This window comes from Anolis carolinensis, chromosome 3, assembly GCF_035594765.1.
Source record: "Anolis carolinensis isolate JA03-04 chromosome 3, rAnoCar3.1.pri, whole genome shotgun sequence".
Taxonomy (NCBI): domain Eukaryota; kingdom Metazoa; phylum Chordata; class Lepidosauria; order Squamata; family Dactyloidae; genus Anolis; species Anolis carolinensis.
The window spans coordinates 43,663,012-43,682,975 of NC_085843.1; the positions used below are offsets into that span (position 1 = coordinate 43,663,012).

At 35.8% G+C, this 19,964-nt stretch overlaps 1 protein-coding gene across 1 annotated transcript in view; it reads right to left on the bottom strand.

Annotated features, from left to right (window-relative positions):
• abi3bp (ABI family member 3 binding protein) overlaps positions 1 to 19,964 on the bottom strand; it is a 181,688-nt gene that overhangs the window by 101,337 nt on the left and 60,387 nt on the right. The window contains exons 7-12 of the mRNA XM_062974809.1: positions 15,155 to 15,206; positions 12,528 to 12,599; positions 10,691 to 10,783; positions 9,143 to 9,220; positions 2,518 to 2,592; positions 1,384 to 1,458 (exon numbers count right to left, since the gene is read on the bottom strand). Coding sequence (XP_062830879.1) covers positions 1,384 to 1,458; positions 2,518 to 2,592; positions 9,143 to 9,220; positions 10,691 to 10,783; positions 12,528 to 12,599; positions 15,155 to 15,206 — 445 coding nt within the window. The remainder of the gene's footprint in view (positions 1 to 1,383; positions 1,459 to 2,517; positions 2,593 to 9,142; positions 9,221 to 10,690; positions 10,784 to 12,527; positions 12,600 to 15,154; positions 15,207 to 19,964) is intronic.

The following is a 19,964-nucleotide window of genomic DNA, read 5'->3' on the forward strand; positions in this document are numbered from 1 at the left end:
CTGGTGAGATCAGATCAGCCCCCTCCCTTCTGTCCTTTAGAAAGATGGTAAAGACCTGGCTGTGGGACCAAGCCTTTGGGGCAGTGCAATAATGGCAGCAATAGGAAATTTCACGGCTGACTTGTGATGGTTTTAAATAATGTTTTTAATTTGAAGATAACTGATTTTAGTGTTTATGTATATTTATGGTTTATTTTATGTTCCTCCATTGAATGTTTATTTATTTATTTATTTCCAGCATTTCTACCCTGCCCTTCTCACCCGGGGGGGGGGGGGGTTACTTCGTTTGCCTTATATATGTTGTGCTCCGCCCTGAGTCCCCTTTGGAGTGAGAAGGGTGGGTTATAAATGTTTTAAATAAATTAAATAAATAAATCTAGTACAGTCAAACTTGGACTCCTTCCAACTGCTGTTGTGTGGTCTATGTAGATGTGCCCCAGCTCATTTTATTTACCTGAAAGTTTATTTTTAAACCAGCCAGTGAGAGGAATGTTTTGCAGCCCTTATACAATATTGAAGCTTATGTGAAAGAAGGTCACATATTAATATTCACAAATGTGCCTGTATGGTAGTGATTGCTTGTGTATCTCTTATATGACAGTTATGTTATCAAGACCACAGAGCTTTATACAATATATAAAACAATATTTGGCACAGAAAAGTACCTTAGGATGAACCTCACACAGGGACAGAGAATAGCTTTTACCAGAACTAGATTCAAGCAACTTAATTCTATAGTAAGAACAGAACAGGACAATTTCAAAAAATACCTTACCACAAAATAACATATGTGGTGCACCAGACATAGAGAATATTCTGCATATTTTGTTTGATTGTTGTATATATACCAAGGTGAGATCTCAATATTTACAATCGCTTTCGGTCAGAACAATTTATTGTGACCCAATTGCCAAACTTTCTTATTTTCTTTCTGGGGAGAATCTATCCTTAGTCCACTGCATAGCCAAATTCATCATAAAAGCTGCCCACCTGAGAGAGCTCTTTATCTCACAAAATGGGGTTCCTTATCATGGTGATGAACTTATTTAAATTCTCTGACTGACTCTTTTACGCTCGTCACTCTATTCCCCCTGCTTTCATTTGTAATTTAATCCCATTTTAGCACATTTATTATTTAAGTTTTATTGCATTTTAATTTATTTTAGTTAACTATTACAGGTGTTTTAGCATAGTTATTAGTGTCTATTTGTCTGTGTATTTTTGTTTTTGTTTTTTATTGTTGATATGGTTAGTGCCCTAATCAATAAACAGATCTATATATCTACAAAGTGCATTCAACCCTCCACCCAACATGTCAAGAGAAGTGGTCTCCAGCAACCCCAAATTTGCAATTGAAGTACCATAAGCAAAGTATTTATTTACCCAGTATATCAAGAGACAATTCAGCCATTGGAGTTATGCTATGTTCTGAAGCTTCCAGTTCACTGTCAGTGCGTGCTAAAAAAAGGAGAAGTTCATATCCTTTCTTTATATAACAAACAAAGAATACCACAGGATAGAATGATGAGGATAGAATTGCAAAAAAGGCAATATTTTGTCTTCTATCTCATTACTCCCACAGCCATGATACATTTTGCTGCAGCGAAAGAAATATTTTGATTAACCGTACAGAATGATATATTAAGTCTCTTGCAAAGCTCTTACAACTAAAGAAGCACCAAAAAAGGCAGAGAAAAGGAACTGAAGTAATCTCACACATAATTACTTGGGAGAGATCCCATTAAACAAAATGGGACTACATTTTAAGTAAAGGAGATTGTATTATGAATGTATATAATTCAAGACTTCTTTAAAATTACTTCATAAATACATGAAGCATGCAGGATTTTTTAACAAGGTTTTGAAGATTCCAGTTCATATTCAGAGCAAGGTGGAAAAGAGTTGAGACCTTTGGTTTATCAGAACTACAAGCCTCCACGTCAACTAATATAGCAGGAATTATTATATCATAATGTACCAAAAATGTTGTTGTCCAACATTAGTCATTCTGAGTAATGTTATGCCATTGTGGCTTCTATGTTTCTCCATAGGAAAGTCCATAAGAGTATGATTAACCCTTTTTTCTTTTCTAAGCAGAAACTGTTTTAGACTAAAGAAGACAAATTTTATAAAAATACCAACAATCGTATTCCATTGTAAGAAAACCACATGCTGTATTTTTTAATATCAGAAGTGACTTGAGAAACGGCAGGTCACATCTGGTGTGAGATAATTTGCAGTCTGCAAGGTTGTTGCCCAGGGACACCTGGATGTTTCGATGTTTTACCATGCTTGTGGGAGGCTTCTCTCATGTCCCTGCATGGGGAGCTGGAGCTAACAGAGGGAGCTCATCCATGCTCTCCCCGATTCGAATCGGCAACCTTCAGGTCAGCAACCAAACCTTCAGGTCAGCAGTCGTGTCACCACAAGGGTTTAACCCATTGGGCTACCAGGGGCTCCACCACATGCTGGTCACTGTTTAAGACAGGAGTACGAACATAGAAAAGTATGTATTACCTGATGGACTCTCTGATTCTTTTAAGATGCTTGGAGTTGTTGGCTTGCTACTTTCCCAGTCCAATTCAGCCATAGCTGAAAATTAATTAAAATAAACCCGAAGTATGAATACAGGATATCATAGTGTATTAAAGTTAAATAAAGGAAAACAATTTGTATTCAGGGGAGAAAATTTGATTTCAGAATATAGATCCGACACTTATAACTTTTTGATAATAAACTTAGGAATATGTATAATTCTTCAGAAGAACACAAGGCTAAATCTAATTTTAGTGCCAACTGAAATGAATGGCATTTACTTTAATATTAACTGGTAACACCCCATTCATTTCAAAGGCTCTACTTTACTGGAGCTAAAGTTGGATTCAATCTACAGTTTCTTGCACATTTCTGCTTCAAGATGGTCCAGGGTGTAAGTAACAATAGACAGTCTGGCTGTCTGTGAAGTTAAATGGAAAACATTCCACTGAGTAGCTGGGATTTATGCTAGAGAGCCATTTGTTGGTAGTTTGAATAATGTGAAAGAGCAAGTTAATGAAGTGAAGAATTTCTGATCATAGTTTCAAAGTAGTCATTACACTGGTTTTAGTTTATGAAGAAACTCAATCTTGTGGATGTCTTCATGGCTCAATGTTTCAAAGTTAATCACAATGCATATCCAAGTCAATTAAATAGTTGACTACTATTTTTTATGTCTACTAAAAAAATAGACATAAACTACATGTAGTCAGTGCCGACAGCTGATTAATATAGAAATGTGGAAAAATGTGTCATCATTTTCCTCTTGTTTGTTAAGTTATACTAAATATGAGAATTTACAACCCATTGATTTCAGACTTGAGACTTGATCTTAATCATTGCAACACCAAAATATATGATCAGGAATTGGACACAATGACAATGGTAACACTACAACTCATGGAGATATGGCAACAATCCATCTCATACAAGGACAATGAGTTACCAAATCAATAAAATGAAAATGGATGTTGGTATATTAGAGGTGGTCTGTCACAAAGTGATACAGTACATACAATAAGACAATGATAAAGATACCCTGTTTCCCCGAAAATAAGACAGGGTCTTATATTAATTTTTGCTCCCAAAGATGCACTAGATCTTATTTTCAGGGGATGTCTTATTTTTCCATGAAGAAGAGCTCACATTTATTGTTGAACAACAAAATGAACATTTATTATATACTGTAAAGTAGTTGTCATTACAAACCAGCATAACAGACAAACTATGAATCCTATCAAGAATTTCTTGTTACTACCATTATTTACATGTGCAACAATCTATGGTACCTCTTGCAATTTAGGTTTCACAAGGTTTCCACACTGATTTCTCTCTATTCTAGTTTCAATGTAGTCATGAATGATGAATAATATAATATACTATAATAATAATATGATAATATAATAATAATATAATGATATACAATATATTAATGAGATAATATAATATAGGATATAATAATAACAATATGATAATAATATGGTATTAATAGGATAATATAATAATGGGATATAATAACAGAATAGCATAATAATATAATAATAATAGGATAATATAATAGAATAATAGAATGGAATAGAATGATATAAAATATATTAATAGGATAATATAAAATGGAATATAATAATAATAACAGAATATGCTAATAATAAAAAAATAATAATATGATAATATAATAGAATAATAGTATAGAATATAATGATATAAAATATATTAATAGGGTAATATAAAATGGAATTTAATAATAACAGAATAATAATATAATAATATGAAAATATAATAGAATAATAATATAATGATATAATAATAATAATAATAATAGAAAAATATAATATAATGATTTAAAATATATTAATAGGATAATATAATAATGGGATATAATAATAGTAACAGAATATGATGATAATAATATGGCAATAGAATAAAATGCCCCAATGGTCCGAAAATGAAATTCATGAAAGATTTAAAAAATAATATTGAAAAACAAGAATTCGATGAATTAATAGTAGTGGGAGATTTTAATGCGGTAGTCGATATAGATAAAGATAAATCAAGAAAAACTAATATACAAAAACAAGATAAAGGGACAAATTCCAGTCTATTACCCAAGAAATTCCTAAAATATTTTGAGACACTAAATCTGATTGACATATGGAGACACCATAATGAAGATGAGAAAGACTATACTTTTTACTCAGGGAGGCACGAAGTATGGTCACGCATAGATATGATATGGATGACCAGAACCCTTACTATTAGAACAAAAAAAATAAAAATACACCCTAGAACCCACTCAGATCATTGTGCTTTGGAATGCACATTACAGGGTACCAAAAACAACTTTAGATGGAGACTCAATGAAAATCTGCTGAAAAAAGGAAAGGATATTGAATATAATAGGAAGATATTAAAAGAATATTTGGATATAAATAAAGGAAATGAGACTACAAAAGAAACACAATGGGATGCGATGAAAGCAGTCATGAGAGGACATCTCATGCAACAAAATATAAGAAGGAACAGAAATAGAAACAAAGAAATAAAAGTTATACTAGACCAGATTAATCAAAAGGAGACAGTATTAAAAAAACAGCCAACTAATAAGAAGATAGCAATGGATTTAGAGTTACTTAAGAAACAGTTACAGATAACACAAACAGAAAAATTGGAGATACAATTGAAACGTTCAAAACAAAATTACTTCCAAAATGCAAATAAAACAGGGCAATGGTTAGCCAATAAATTAAAAGAGAAAAAACAGAAGACGCACATAACCAAAATACAACAGGAAGGGCTAACATACACAGAAGAAAATAAAATCACCGAATGTTTTGTAAAATTCTACAAAGAGTTATATAAGAGAGAGGGAATCCCAAAAGAAGAGATACTGCGATATATATGTAATTTAAAACTACCAAAAATAACAGATTTGCAAAGAGAAACATTGAATGGTACAATAACAACTTATGAAATAGAAAACGCTATCAATAAACTGAAAAATAATAAAGCACCGGGGCCAGATGGCTTCTCTGCTATCTTCTACAAAACGTTTAAAGATGAATTGGGACCGTTACTGAAAGAAGCATTAAATAATATTTTAGAAAAAAGCACACTTCCAAAATCTTGGGAACATGCTAATATTACATTAATACATAAAGAAAATACCGATCCGGCCGAGATTAAAAATTACCGTCCAATCTCTCTACTTAATCACGATTATAAAATCTTTGCAATAATAATGGCAGAGAGACTGAAAACATTCATGACAAATTGGATATCTGAAGACCAAACGGGCTTTTTGCCCAACAGACAAATTAAAGATAATATTAGAATATTAATCGACACTATTGAATACTATGAATATCACAATGAAAAACAATTAGCACTGCTATTCATAGATGCCGAAAAGGCATTTGATAAAATTAATTGGAATTATCTAAAGCTACTATTAAAGGAATTGGATATAGGATTTAAATTTAAAAATTCAATAGAAGCCATATATAGGAATCAAAGGGCTACACTAATAATAAACGGCCAAGAAACTAAGAAGAACATACAAATCGAAAGAGGAACGAGACAGGGATGCCCCCTGTCCCCACTTCTTTTTATTCTGATTATGGAAACCTTAGTAAGAGCAATTAATGATGATAAATATCTTGAAGGGTTAAAAATTAGAAAACATAACTTTAAATTAAGGGTCTATGCGGACGATGTAGTATGCATAATTGAAAACCCAAAAGATAGCATAACCAATTGGATAGATAAAATAGAAAATTTCGGCAAAGTAGCTGGCTTTAAACGAAATAAACAAAAAACAAAAATATTAACTAAAAATGTGGACAGAAACACAAAAGAATCGATACAGCTAAAAACAGGAATAAGAATAGAAAATAAAGTGAAATATCTAGGGGTGACTTTAACACCGAGTAATGCAAAACTGCTAAAAAACAACTATGAGCAACTTTGGCTAAAAATAAAAAGAGATTTGGAGAAATGGAAATATAAAAACTTCTCGATACTAGGAAGAATAGCTATTATTAAAATGTCAATCCTGCCACAAATACTGTTTCTTTACCAGACAATTCCAATAATTAGAAATAACTTCCTTTTTAAAAAATGGAATAGGGAAATCACAAAATTTATATGGCAAAACAAAAAACCAAGAATTAGGCTAAAAATATTGACAGATGACAAAAAAAGGGGAGGGCTAGGCCTACCTGACTTTCAAACATATTACGAAGCCTGTACCCTGTCTTGGGTCAAGGAATGGGCCACACTAAAGAATGTAAAACTACTGGAATTAGAGGACCATGACCTGCGCTCAGGATGGCACAATTATTTATGGTACAACAAAAGGAAAACTGAGAAAAATTTCGGTAATCATTATATTTGAGCATCTCTAATAAGGGTGTGGGAAAAATATAAAGACAGACTGTACGCAAGAACTCCATGCTGGATATCCCCAATAGAAGCCAAACACAAAAGGGAATTAGCGACAGAAAATTGGCTAACATACAAACAAATTTTGAGAAAATCAAACAACCAAAACTTTAATATAAAGACACATGATGAACTTAAAAAAGAATTTCCAAAAATAACATGGTTTCAATGCTATCAAATAAAACAGTGCTATAAAGAGGATACAGAAAAGGGATTTTCACAAAATCAAGGCCCTTGGGAAACTATAATACAAAAAGGAAAAAAAATTATTAGGATATTATACCAGATGTTATTAGAATGGTCAACAGAGGAGGAACAAATTAAACACTGTCAGGTAAAGTGGGCCCAAGATATAGGCCACAGCATAAACATAAACCAGTGGGAGGAAATCTGGAATAAAAAAATAAAATACACCATAGCCACAGAAATCCAAGAAAATTGGTATAAGATGTTTTTTAGATGGTACCTCACCCCTGTCAAACTAGCAAATTTTAACAAACACAATACGAATAAATGCTGGAAATGTAACAAAGAAGTAGGAACCTTCTTACACCAATGGTGGAAATGTAAGAAAATCAAAGAATACTGGAAAAAAGTCCACAAGGCATCACAATCAATACTAGGACTCAAGTTCCCTCTATCACCAGAGACTTATCTATTAGGAATATCAAATGTAAAAACAAACAAGAATCAAGACAAATTACTATTTCTTATTGGAACCGCAGCAAGACTAGTTGTAGCCAGAATATGGAAGCAAAAGGAGGTACCGTCCATCAACGATTGGATTCTAAAATTGTTTGATATAATACAAATGGACATGTTAACTCAAAGACTAAGAGAAGTCAAAGAAAAAACAGACTGGCTGGGCTTCAGAGACTTTATTCAGAAAGAAGGATATAATTTAACAATAGACTTAATTGGTATGTGATATACACCAAAACTACAAGACTGTTAATACCTGAGATGAAAACAGACTACAAGATTTTGAAACCCTCAAGAGGTCAATGGGAAGTCATCTACATTTTTTTTGTTTTTGTTTTTTTTTTGTTTTTGTGGTTTTTTTATTATTATTTTTTCTCTCTTTTTAAATTTTTTTTTTACACCTTTTTTTAAAGTTTATTATTTATTTATCTTTCCTTAGCTGGTGTTATCTTCTTATGCTTTTTTGGTCTCTGGTCTCTACTTTCACCCCACTGTCTACACACAACTGTTTTCCTCGCTTTCACTGTAATAATAGATAAAAGCACAATAAAAACTATTATTAAAAAAAAAATATGGCAATAGAATAATAGTATAAAATAATCAGTTTCATGGCATAGGATAGGAAGATGAGAGGAGAATCCCAATGCGTCCTGTACCTTTAAGGAGCGAAGCCTTGGGGAGGAGTTGAAAGCCCTCTTCCTTCCTTCCCTCCCACCCTCCCTTGCCCTGGCTCCAGGAGCCAATCAGAAGCCTCTGGGAAGCAAGGCAGCATGGCCAGGAGAGAGACGGAAGGAAGGAAGAAACGGCAGCAGCCACGGAAGGTTCTTCAAGCCTCGGCTGGGGAACAGGCAAGGAAAGGCAGGGAGGGAGGGAGGGAGGCACAGAAAGCAAGCACTTTCCCTCCCTCCCTCCCTCCGGTGTGTATGAGGAGTGCTGCTTTAGCCCTGCAGCCATGCTTCCCAATGGAACTCTGCTGCAGCCTTAGTTGCTAGGTCTTACTTTCAGGGGAGGCCTTATATTTGGCAATCCCCCCAAACCCCTGCTAGGTCTTATTCTTTGGGGAGGTCTTATTTTCGGGGAAACACGGTAGCAGTTGAGTATTAGGTATGATTCCTGTAAATACCATTCTAAAGACATCAACCTTATGAAGCCTTTTCCATCATGCATATATCCATATAATATAAAAATATAAAGACATAAAAATGCTAGTGCAAATGTTGTTGATGATGAACAAAGAACATAAATATCAATGGGCCTCATTGTATTTGTATTCAAATATCAATTTTGAAATTTTAAATCTGCTTCGAGTTCATCATTTATATTAAAGGAATATTATTACATACAGTTATATTTGCTTCAATAAATTTCACCAAACAAATGTACTTTTCTTATTTCTTATGTCTTTTTGCTACACAACATTCTGTTTTGTCAAGGTACCATATAGAAACAGAAAAGTACTACTTACCAGGTTGAGATTGTGGAGAGATTTCTTGTACTTCTGGTGTTTTGGATTCTGCAGGCCATTCTTGAGTTTCATTCTTCGCTACATAAAGCAACAAGTAGAATTTAATAAACAAATGAGACTTGGGTTATATGGTAAAGCAAAAGCCAAACTGACCACTATAACTGAAGAACATGGCAAAAAGCAAAGGATTTAAATTCTTAGCTATATAACTGTTTCTGGCTCTCTTTTTTTCTTATAATACAAATCCAAAATCCTGTTTATAGAAGAATCAAGATTTTTGGTCTCTCCTAGGACAGCATTTTCCAACTGGCCAAAATTACTTCAGAAGAGTCTCCAAACTCTGAAGCAAGTTTTTGAGGTACTCAGAAATCTATACCATGAAGAAGAATTGTACCATCCCCAACCTACAGTAGATTCAACCCTTGCACAAATTGATATCTAGAAGTGGATAACATGTTGGCATGACTACCCAAAACTGATTACCCTATCTGGGAATTAATCTTAGATCTGCTGACCACTCAACATCCCTCATTTGCTAGGGGTGCATGCAAACCGATTGACAAGGATAATAAATCTAAATCATAAGCAAGTTTCATATGGCACAACTTAAGTTAAAATGGCAGTTAGAAACCTTATACAAACAGACATTTCAGACAAAGAAGTTTGATACACACATTATTATTTTAAACTCCTAATTAAATGGCAATTGCCAGTGTCTCAATTTTGATGAACTTTAGAATCTCAGCAGAAGCTGCTGACTTCACACATAATATCCAACTATATTTTGAAATGGAAAAGAAATTTAAAATGACATACTGCTCTACCACACGTTCAACTCTTCTGTGTGTTCTATGTTGAAAATGAGTCAGTTGTTCGACTCCTTCTCCCTTAAAACCAGTAGGAAACCTTAGGCCAAGTGCTGACCCCCAGGAACTAAGCAAAACTCAGATAGGAACTTCATTGATTTCACACAGAAACCCATTACTGAGATGAACTAGCTGGAGAAAAAAGGACATATCAATCAAGAGTCTCTGATCTTTTCAAAGGCTAAGCAGAGCACTGCTAGGGATTGATATGCATTCTCCTACATTTTTCTGCATGGCTGGCACTGAACATAATAGACATTATCAGGTAGTGCACATACAGCCTTATCACACGAGGTAAAAAATGCATCCTATGATGCTTCTACCCCAGTTCACTCATGGAGCCCCATATCACCCATCAGATGATAAAGGGTGATGTCCAGTGGGGCTTTGTGGGTGAACTGGGGCAACAACATGGAATCCTCCCTGTGTTCTGTAATGAACAACAGGGCTTTAATGGACCCCGTGGGGGTGGGGAAACTTCAACTGGCAGCTGGAGCGCTGGGATTGCTCTGCTGCTGCCTCGCTGCTACCCAGACTTACCATGGAGACTGGCAAATCACAACGCTAGACCACATCCATGTGATGAGGTCCGTAGAGTGCATTTACGTTCTGCATCAGAAGAATGGCACACATGATTTATATGCCTTAGCAGAGACATCACCTTTAACAATATTTTGCTTACCAGGTGTCTTTTTTGGGTTTTCAGGTACATCCAGTGTGAAAGGTGATAGCAGCTTTTGTTGGGTTCCATTGAAATCTGGAACAATTAGGTGCACTACACACAAAGTAAATGAGTCATTTATTCAAAAGTCTGTTTTAATTTAAACATTAAGTCTAAACTTTGAGTCACGTGTCGGAGAAAAGTAGAAATCAAAGAAATAAATGAACAATAAATTTCATATCTTGGAAGTAAAGTAGTACCTAAAATTAGTGCTATACTCTTTGGCCCTAAGAAATTCCAACTTATAAAAAATATTAGGCTGTGAGGAGAGACAGATAAGAAATAACAACTATTGTTACTCATTATCACTCCAACATTTTATTTGGAGTGGAGTAATTCTGTGGACTAATATTGTAGTAGGAATTATTTTTAAAACAATATAATTTTTTTTTTCGTGTCAGGAGCAACCGGAGTTGCTTCTGGAGTGAGAGAATTGGCCGTCTGCAAGGACATTGCCCAGGGGACGCCCAGATGTTTTTGATGTTTTACCATCCTTGTGGGAGGCTTCTCTCATGTCCCCACATGGAGCTGGAGCTGAAAGAGGGAGCTCATCCGCGCTCTCCCCAGGTGGGATTGGAACCTGGCAGCTTTCAGGTCAGCAACCCAACCTTCAAGTCACGAGGCTTTTATCCCCTAGGCCACCGGAGGCTCCAACAATATAAATGTAATACTGCTTTTATTCTCAGTTTATCTTATACATACATAACTTTTCAAAGCTCCTATTAATACAAAACATTAGTGGAGAAGAGAGATTGACTGGAAGAGATAGAAGTAGAAATACTGCTTTATTTTGTATGCCTGAAAAATTCTCTGTTCATGACAATTTTATTTGTAAACAATTCTTTGAAAATTAGGCTTCATTGTGCTACCTAGAATTTCTTGTAATAAGCTCACCTTTAGGCAAGTACACATGTTTTGTGTACTTGCTGGAGGTACCAAAATCTTAGACTAAAAATCAATCCTTGCTTTCTTCTTCTTAGAATTATCATCACAATACATATGTGTGGATCCACACTGCATAATTATAACAGTTTCATCCCACTTAACTGTTAGAGTTCCAATCTACACAATTCTGTGATTTGTAGATTGGTGACGAGACATATTGAATCTTCTAGTCAAATCCTTGAACTATACTGTATGGAACTACAAACTCCAGGATTCCATACTTTGTAGCTCTGAAAGTTAAAGTGATATCAAAGTGCTTAAATTGTACAATGTATATACAGGCAGTCCCCAAGTTATGAACAAGATAGGTTCTGTACGTTTGTTCCTAAGCTGAATTTGGTTATGCTTTGGATGGCATAGGGAAGGGTTAACTGTTTGTTTTGCTGTCTGTGCCCCTGTTCAGAAGATTTCACCTCACCTTCTGTCCCAATGATAATTGGATTTTGAAAAATGTGGCTTGTGGAGGAAACAAGGATTGGCGAGAAAGCTTCAATGGAGACACCTTTCCCCATGATAACTCTTTCAGGAGTGAATTTCCCTTCCTTGGGATAGATTTCTCTCACTTTCTGCTGTCTCAACCCCGTTCTTAACTGTGAGTCCTTTGCAAGTTGGATGTATGTAACTCGGGGACTGCCTGTATACCCCAACTAACATCGTCATCAATTTAGGTTTTGCCAGAAAGATTGCAATTAGCATTTATTGAAACTTCCATCTTTAAAATACATCTTTTCACATCTGACTACACTTATATAGATTCAAAGCAGTTCATTATATCAATTCAAAGGAAAGTGAAAATTCAGAAAGTTAAAGGTTGAGGACAGCATCTATCTGGAATGAGAAACATCTTAGTCACCTAGTATTGGTCCTGCTAAAGGAGACTTCTCTGGGATTTTAGTCTTTGTCCGCTGTGTTACATTTTGAAGAACTGTGAAAATAACAAGAATGGAACCTTTATAAAAATCTATCAGCCTGACATCATGTAAAAATGTATTTCTAAAGGTCAGTAGTGAACATAGTAAAGACCTTTCAATTTAGCAGCAAGGAGATCACAAATGTATTTTAGTGGAATAATGCAGAGGTGAAACTGGAAAGAGTAAAATAAGAGTTGGAAAAGAGAAGATCGAGAAGACCATATGTTATAAAGAATCAAGACTGAAAATCATGCCCTTTCAATTGTATCGGAGAGAGATAATGCATCAAAAGAAAGTGTATGGAAAATGGAGGAGAATGAAAAGAATTTTCAGTATATTGTGAAAAGAAATTCTAGAAAAGAGACACAAGTTTATAATGTGCTGGTGCAGTATTAAGATGGCAAACAGAAGCTAAGACAGTATCAAGGAGAAATAGCAGATTAAATAAAGGCAGAAGTGTGTTCATCTCATGAAAAGAAATAAAAGGAGACGGTGGATTCACCAAAAGGAGGGATTCAGTGACTTATATCTTATAAGCAGAAAGGAATAAGCGAGACAAGCATTAGCAAAATATCGAGAATAGAAAAGCAGTCTAGATGATTACAGATAACTGGCATACAGTGACTAGCAGACAGCTTGAGATGCCACTGGAGAACTAGAACCATTATATTAAAGGCTTTCTTTCCTGCCTTCCCCACCAAAAATTATTGCAATCCAAGTCTCTCTGTGAAAAGCAAAAAGAAGGAAATTTTTGTAGTGGAATTGGGGGAAAAAAAGCAGAGGAGCAGCTTTGAGCTCTGGAGTGGATCTTTAGAGAGATCTGACATGCAAAAATGCCAGCGTTTGGAATATAAATTGTCTCGCTCCATCTATGGTTAATGCATTGGGTGGAGGCATAATAAATAAGTAAAATTACAAACACATTCAAGTTTTGCAAAAGGCTGTAAGTGTTCAGTGATCACTCTTCCCAAAGGAAAACAAAATATGGACAACGCCACACCTCTGGAACTTCTGTCTCAAGAAAGTTGGACAGACACGGTTACAAGTTGCTCACAGTTATTACCAGATCCTTGCAATTAGATTTGACCATTACTATCCAAGATTCAATTCTAGATTTTCCAGAAGAGATTATCAGCTTCCTTGAAAAACTCTTGGATTTAATTTTTTCAGTCAAGCAGAGAACTGTGTTCCAAATAGAAACAAAGCAAATAAATCTGCTGAGGAAGGTTTTTTTAAAAAAATCAGAAGTTCTCATAATGTTTTAAATATATAAAAGGAGGGCATAAAATTTATTGAACTAACTGAAGATGATAAAAATGCATGGCAGGTGCCTTGTTTACAAAGAGATTCTATGAAGACACTTGTACACAGATTAATTTGTTGTACATGTTGTGACGGCGCGAGTGGCGCCATTTATATGTCAAACTATAAGTTTCAAGATTTGGATTGTTGTATCATGCCTGATTTTGCCCTTACCCTGTAAATGTAGTTGGATTGGTTATTTATATCTGTCAATCAATGTTGTGTGTACCTGTTATATTGCTCACTCAGCAAAACTGTTTGGCTCCACCTCTTCCTGGAGTAGGACTGTGTTTCCTCCTTTTCATTCCATCAGCAAGTTCTCTATCGGATGGACGTGAAAGAGAGGCTTGGCTCAAAAAGCCCTTCAAAAGTTACCTCTCAGCACCAATTCTGAGGTTCTTACCCTTGGGACTCACACTTCATGTTCAGGGCCAACCTGAACAACGTTGAGGAGTCTCAAGCGCCTTCACATCAGTCCTTTGGCAACAGAGGAAGACTCTTGTCTTCAGATATAGGTCATTGGACTGAGGCTGAGTTTGCTCCGGCATTCACAGCCAGAGAAAGAGGGATCTGGACAAGCTTCATGGACTTAAACAATCAAAGGCTGTAATGTATATTTTCTTTTACCCCCTTTGTGAACAATAAACCTAATTTTTGAGTTATCTACAGTGTTTTGGTCCTTGGGAGTTCCAGTTTCCCTAAAGGAGGGCAAGAAGCAATCCCCTGGGGAAAGATGTCACGTCCATGCCTCTTTCACTAAGAGTTTACAGCCCCAGGCACGACGGCACACATGTTTTGTAAAATATTTTGGTCTATCCATAAATTGGGTTGCTTCTGCCTATAGAATATGATTTTGGACTGTGCATTGTTTTTACCATTTTCTACAGTGATTTGCATTTATTTATTTTTGTATTTGTACAATATTATATATCCAATGGGAATTCAGATGCTTGAATTTATTGAAGGAAACTCAGGTCGTCTTAAAACCAAATCTAACTAGTGTCAATCAATTGAATCATACTAGTGTGAATCAACTGAATCATTAAGGATTTGGTAATTCTATGTTTATATAAGACCTATGTGTACAATGGTTTACTTTAGTTGGGATTAACAACTGGATTCAGGCCTGACAATTTTCTCACAACTCCTCAAGATATTCACTGTCACCAATTAGCCAAGCTTTAGAACTACGTTCAAACATTCATTTTCATGTGCAAAACTGCTTTCAATTCTACAAATACCAAGTATAAGAAGTCATGGAGATTACCTTGTTTAATTATTGTAACTGGATGTAGTACTTTTGAATTTCCTGGTACAAACTGAAGAGGTAAAAAACATTGTTATAAAAATAGGGATCAATGCTATAAGATTATTTGTTAAAATATAAGGCTTTGGTTCTATAATTCATTTTACATAGAACAGAGACAGTTTTCAGTTGTATAAAGATAGTATTCACACATTTTATCTAGTTCCACAGCATTTTACCCGTCTTGTCAGTGTCAAAGCAAACATTTAACTTTATAAATACATGTCATACATGTCTACTGTGTGTGCTGAATGCCTGACAGAAGAGCCTTGGGCCTCTGGCATCTGAAGTTGCCAAAGCCCTTTGTATGTGCTGGATTGCACAGAAGTTACTGCAGAAACATATGAATTTCATGCCTAAGAACCAGTTCCTTCATCCTTCCATCCTTCTCTTCCTTCTCCCCCCACTACATCCATCACTCATAGCCTATCTTTCTTACAGATTGGGATCAGACCCATAATATTTCAGTCTACAGTTTTGCAAATTGGACTAGACAGAGGAACAGACTACAAAGAGATTTTTCAAGAAATCAAAATCTTTCTATAGCTGCTAGAACTGCCACATAGACTTCAGTCCTTGCCAGGCTGTTTTTAAAATGGCTGTTAAAATAATTTTTCAAAAGAGAGTTAGGATTGTGGACTGGTTTGAGTGGTGGACTGTGACTCTGGAAACCAGGGTTTGAATCCTACTCAGCCATGGAAGCCCAATGGGTAGCTTCTGGAAAATCACACTTTTTTTTTTGCCTCCAAAGATGGCAAAAGCAACTCCATCTGAACTAATCTTGTCAAGAAATCCTTATGAAAGGGTCACGTTAGGATTGCCATAGATCTGAAATAACACCAAGGTACACAACAATTCTTCAACTGTTGCCTGTTGCCACCAACCAATTCACTAGAGCCAACCAACAGAATAGGATGTCACTCAAGGTTAGACTGTTCATAGTCCTTTCAAACTTAAAGCCAATCCAGCAACACACATTTTATTCTAAGTATTCCAAATTAAGAGATACTTCTAATCCAGAGGATTGGTGGTGGCACCACATCTGAGGAACAGACAAATCGTGTCTTGCATCTTGTACTATCTCATAGTTTTGTACGTTCTGTTTGTTTTATCTCTTTTCTAGGGTGAAGGTTTTGAAAAGTAGTGATGACAGCAGTTGGATGTGCTTGAAAATAATGGTAATTGAATTAAATGGGCCTGTTTCATCTACATACATCTTTACTAGAAACAAAACAATGGGTTCAGAAGAATTGTGATACAATTTGAATAACTGCTGTAATATTATTTCCCCAAAAATTAGATTGCATGCCATCAGAAAATACTCTGAAGCTGGTTCTGGTAATAATTAAAGTAAAGAAAATAAGGCACATTTCATCAATTTAAAGATATGTAGAACTTTCAGGTTCTGTTCCAGAAAAATCAGATATATAATGCAATCCTTTATTAGATAAGTGCTGATATAGCAGATGGTTAATGTTTCCACCTGCAGCAGAAAGTGGTAGAAAATGTATAGGGATATAACAGACCTATTTTAAATGAAACAGCACTGTATAGGCAGGGGGGATACATTTGATCTAGTACATTTGAATTCTTAGAAATCTTTGTCCAACTCAGTAAGGACTTCAGAAAGACAATTTGCTAATGGACTGAAATAAAAAGTTATTTACTACACTATATAAGATTGCAATGTAAAAAACAAAAGTTTTACATATGTGACCCATGGTACATATTGTCCATCTCTGATATACAATATCACAACCTTTGATTGTATGTACACCTACTTGCCTGTAAGTCCCATAGATTCAGCAGGACCTTTTTCCAATGCAACTGTTCTGCCACAGCAAGTTAGTGTGATCAAGTCCTAAAGCTGTGTTCAGAAGTCTTTGCTAAAGGACTTCTTCAAAGGCCTTTTGAAAATCCAAAACAAGCAATAAAAGACTGACATGGTCATGCTGGCCTTCAGTTCACTGGACAAATGTTTTTATTTGAAGACGAACATATACAAGAATGCCCTAGTTAGGGAGAGAAAAAGGACTCCACCTTGCAGCTTGACATAAAAATATTTCACCAGCATCACATGAAAGTTGAAGATAGCTTTTGACAGTCTTTTCCTCCGCCTATTTCTTGCTCTTGACTTATGGAGGGAAAAAAATCCCAAGACAAGTGTGTTTACTGCTTTCCTAGAGCTCTGATCTGCCTTGCAAGGAAGATGATAGAGGCAGAATTACTATAATTTTAACTACAGCACCATCATAATTAAAACTTTTTAAAAAGAGTTCTTGCCATTGCTGCTCAAATTTAATTTAAAAAGTATCATATTGTCTTCTAGAAGAAAATAAAAAGATGGATCTTTTCCTAGTAACAGTTTCTTCTCTGGAAGTCAATTGGCAGGTTCCAAAGCTGAATTTCTACTACTAAGACATCAGAATACAGCAGAAATGGGACGGAAATATCAGCTGTCCAATTGCTACAGTAGTGTGAAAACTAAGTGGTAAACATTGAACAATTCAAATAAGTAGTATGCTTATTCAGAACATGCTAGACAAAATATGAGATAGAATATTGGGCTAATCCTTTTTATGCACAACACAGCAATGGAATTTACTGTTGGCTCCAATGCTGGCATTCATATCTATAGAATGTAAACTACATTCTCCAGTATATTAGAAACAACGAAATCACTGCAACATGTGCAATTTGCAAGGAGTCAGCATCTGGCTTGAATAAAAAATGACCTGACATTTCCCTTAACCCTGGCAAAAAAACATATTGAGAAATCATTACAGAAATTCTCCCAACTAATTTGATTGAAAGTAGCTTTGGTAGCTCAGGTGCTAGTTTATTGGTTACACAATCAGAATGTGGAGGGGAGGGATAAACACAGGAGTTGGCTGCTATACAATGGACTCTCTGGATCCATGGGCTTCAGACCTACAAATTCAACTGACCACAGATCATCACACTCCATATTATTAAATGGCTATGACATGAGCATGGACACCCCATTGACAACAAGTGCTACCCCCAGCCTTGCAAACCACCAGGCTACTCTGTCCCATTCAACCTGGCCTAGCAAGGATGCCCTATGTAGAAAACGGCCAGGCTTTGAATCAGCAAGGCTATTTACTGCAATTCCAATTCGCCACAGCAATGCGTGGCAGGGCACAGCTAGTTTTATCATATATTTAATATTTTATCGTTAGCAGCCAAGGTCTCAATGATAAGGGGTCACCCCAATCTCCCTCCTCACCATTGATCTCATGGTTGGGCTCAGATGGGGGGGGGGTGGCAAAAGCCCTGAAGAGAAGGAGACAGAAACCTTTTATCTTTTTCCATCCTGTGTGTGAGTGTGTGTGGAAGACAATTAAAGTATAAAGACATGCAGCCTTTTTGAAAAGATTTGAATTTGGGCACGGGAAATACTTGGCTAAAAATACAATAGGATTCTAGTTTATTTGGAGTAGGTATGCCGCTAATGGGGTCAATCCAGGAAAGAATACAGTGAATTGCAGCTGAATTATTTTGCTTCTGTAGGCCATTCCTCAGATGTCACTAATGATTCTATTTATTTTAAAAACTATTTGTGGATTATTTACATTTTTTCTGTGTTAAATTACTTTGTTCACAAAAATAGACTCTATTCTCAGTTTCTCCAAAATAAAAGCATATGACCCTTTCTTTCACAAACCTGTTTCGAATCTAGTGACCAGGCACAGTAAGGCAATTAAAAATTGTTATATAACAACTTAGAGTTATTTTCCATAAACTTTCCATAGAAGGTGAATTTTCCATCATCTGACTTGTTATTTTATCTATGTATATCTAAGGCTTCCTGTTCAATATATTGCTACATGAATGTCAGACTACCAAATGTGTATACCTTTCTTGTAAAGTTTTGATTAATATATTTTAAACCCCACTGTATGATACTAATGATCACCAGTGAACTGCTTTTTTTGGAAGTGATAACTTCTTTAGATAATGGGCCAAAAGAGGGAAACGTTTATGATGCAAACGTTTATAACTCTTCTAGCATTTTATCTGTTGCATCATTGGCTTCTATGAGACATAAAAACTGTTGCTTCTGGTAAGATACTAGATCAATCTGGCAGAGAATTCCAAGTACTCTTCGCTAAGACTGGCAAATCCCAAGATTCTACAGGATGTATCCATGTCAATTAAAGTGGAATCATAATGTTACAACTGTGTAGCATGAAAGAGGTGAGACATGTGTTTCCTCCTGCTCTCCAAGAGAGCAACATTTTTAGTTCTCTAAGCAATTCCCCCATCCTTTGAGATAAAAATATTTGTGCATCAAATATGTGAAAAGAAAACAATGATAAGGTACTCCAGATCAGCATCACCAGAGGCTATACTCCATACCCCCCAAGAGGCTCGGGAGCTGGGTGGAGGCTACACTCCACATCCCCAAACCCGGTGGTTTGATGGTGGCTGCATAGCTGAGCAGTGCCAGAACCAGTTTGGCATCACTCACCTGCACCCTTAAGCTGCCTTGATCTCCCATTTGCATGCTCACTGGGCCCAAAAATGGTGCTGTCATTTGGCTCCTGGAGAGATGATATCTAGAACAACAAAGTGATGGGGCAGGAGGGAGAGGAGGGAGCTCCCCCCAGCTCCCCCTTCCTTCTCTGGTTGCCTTTGCGGTCTGGATATAGTCACTCCAGGCACTGAATAACGAAGAGCACATTTTTCATGCACAAATAGGAAGTGGCATAGTTGATTACACATGCTCAAAGTTGCTGGTTACTCC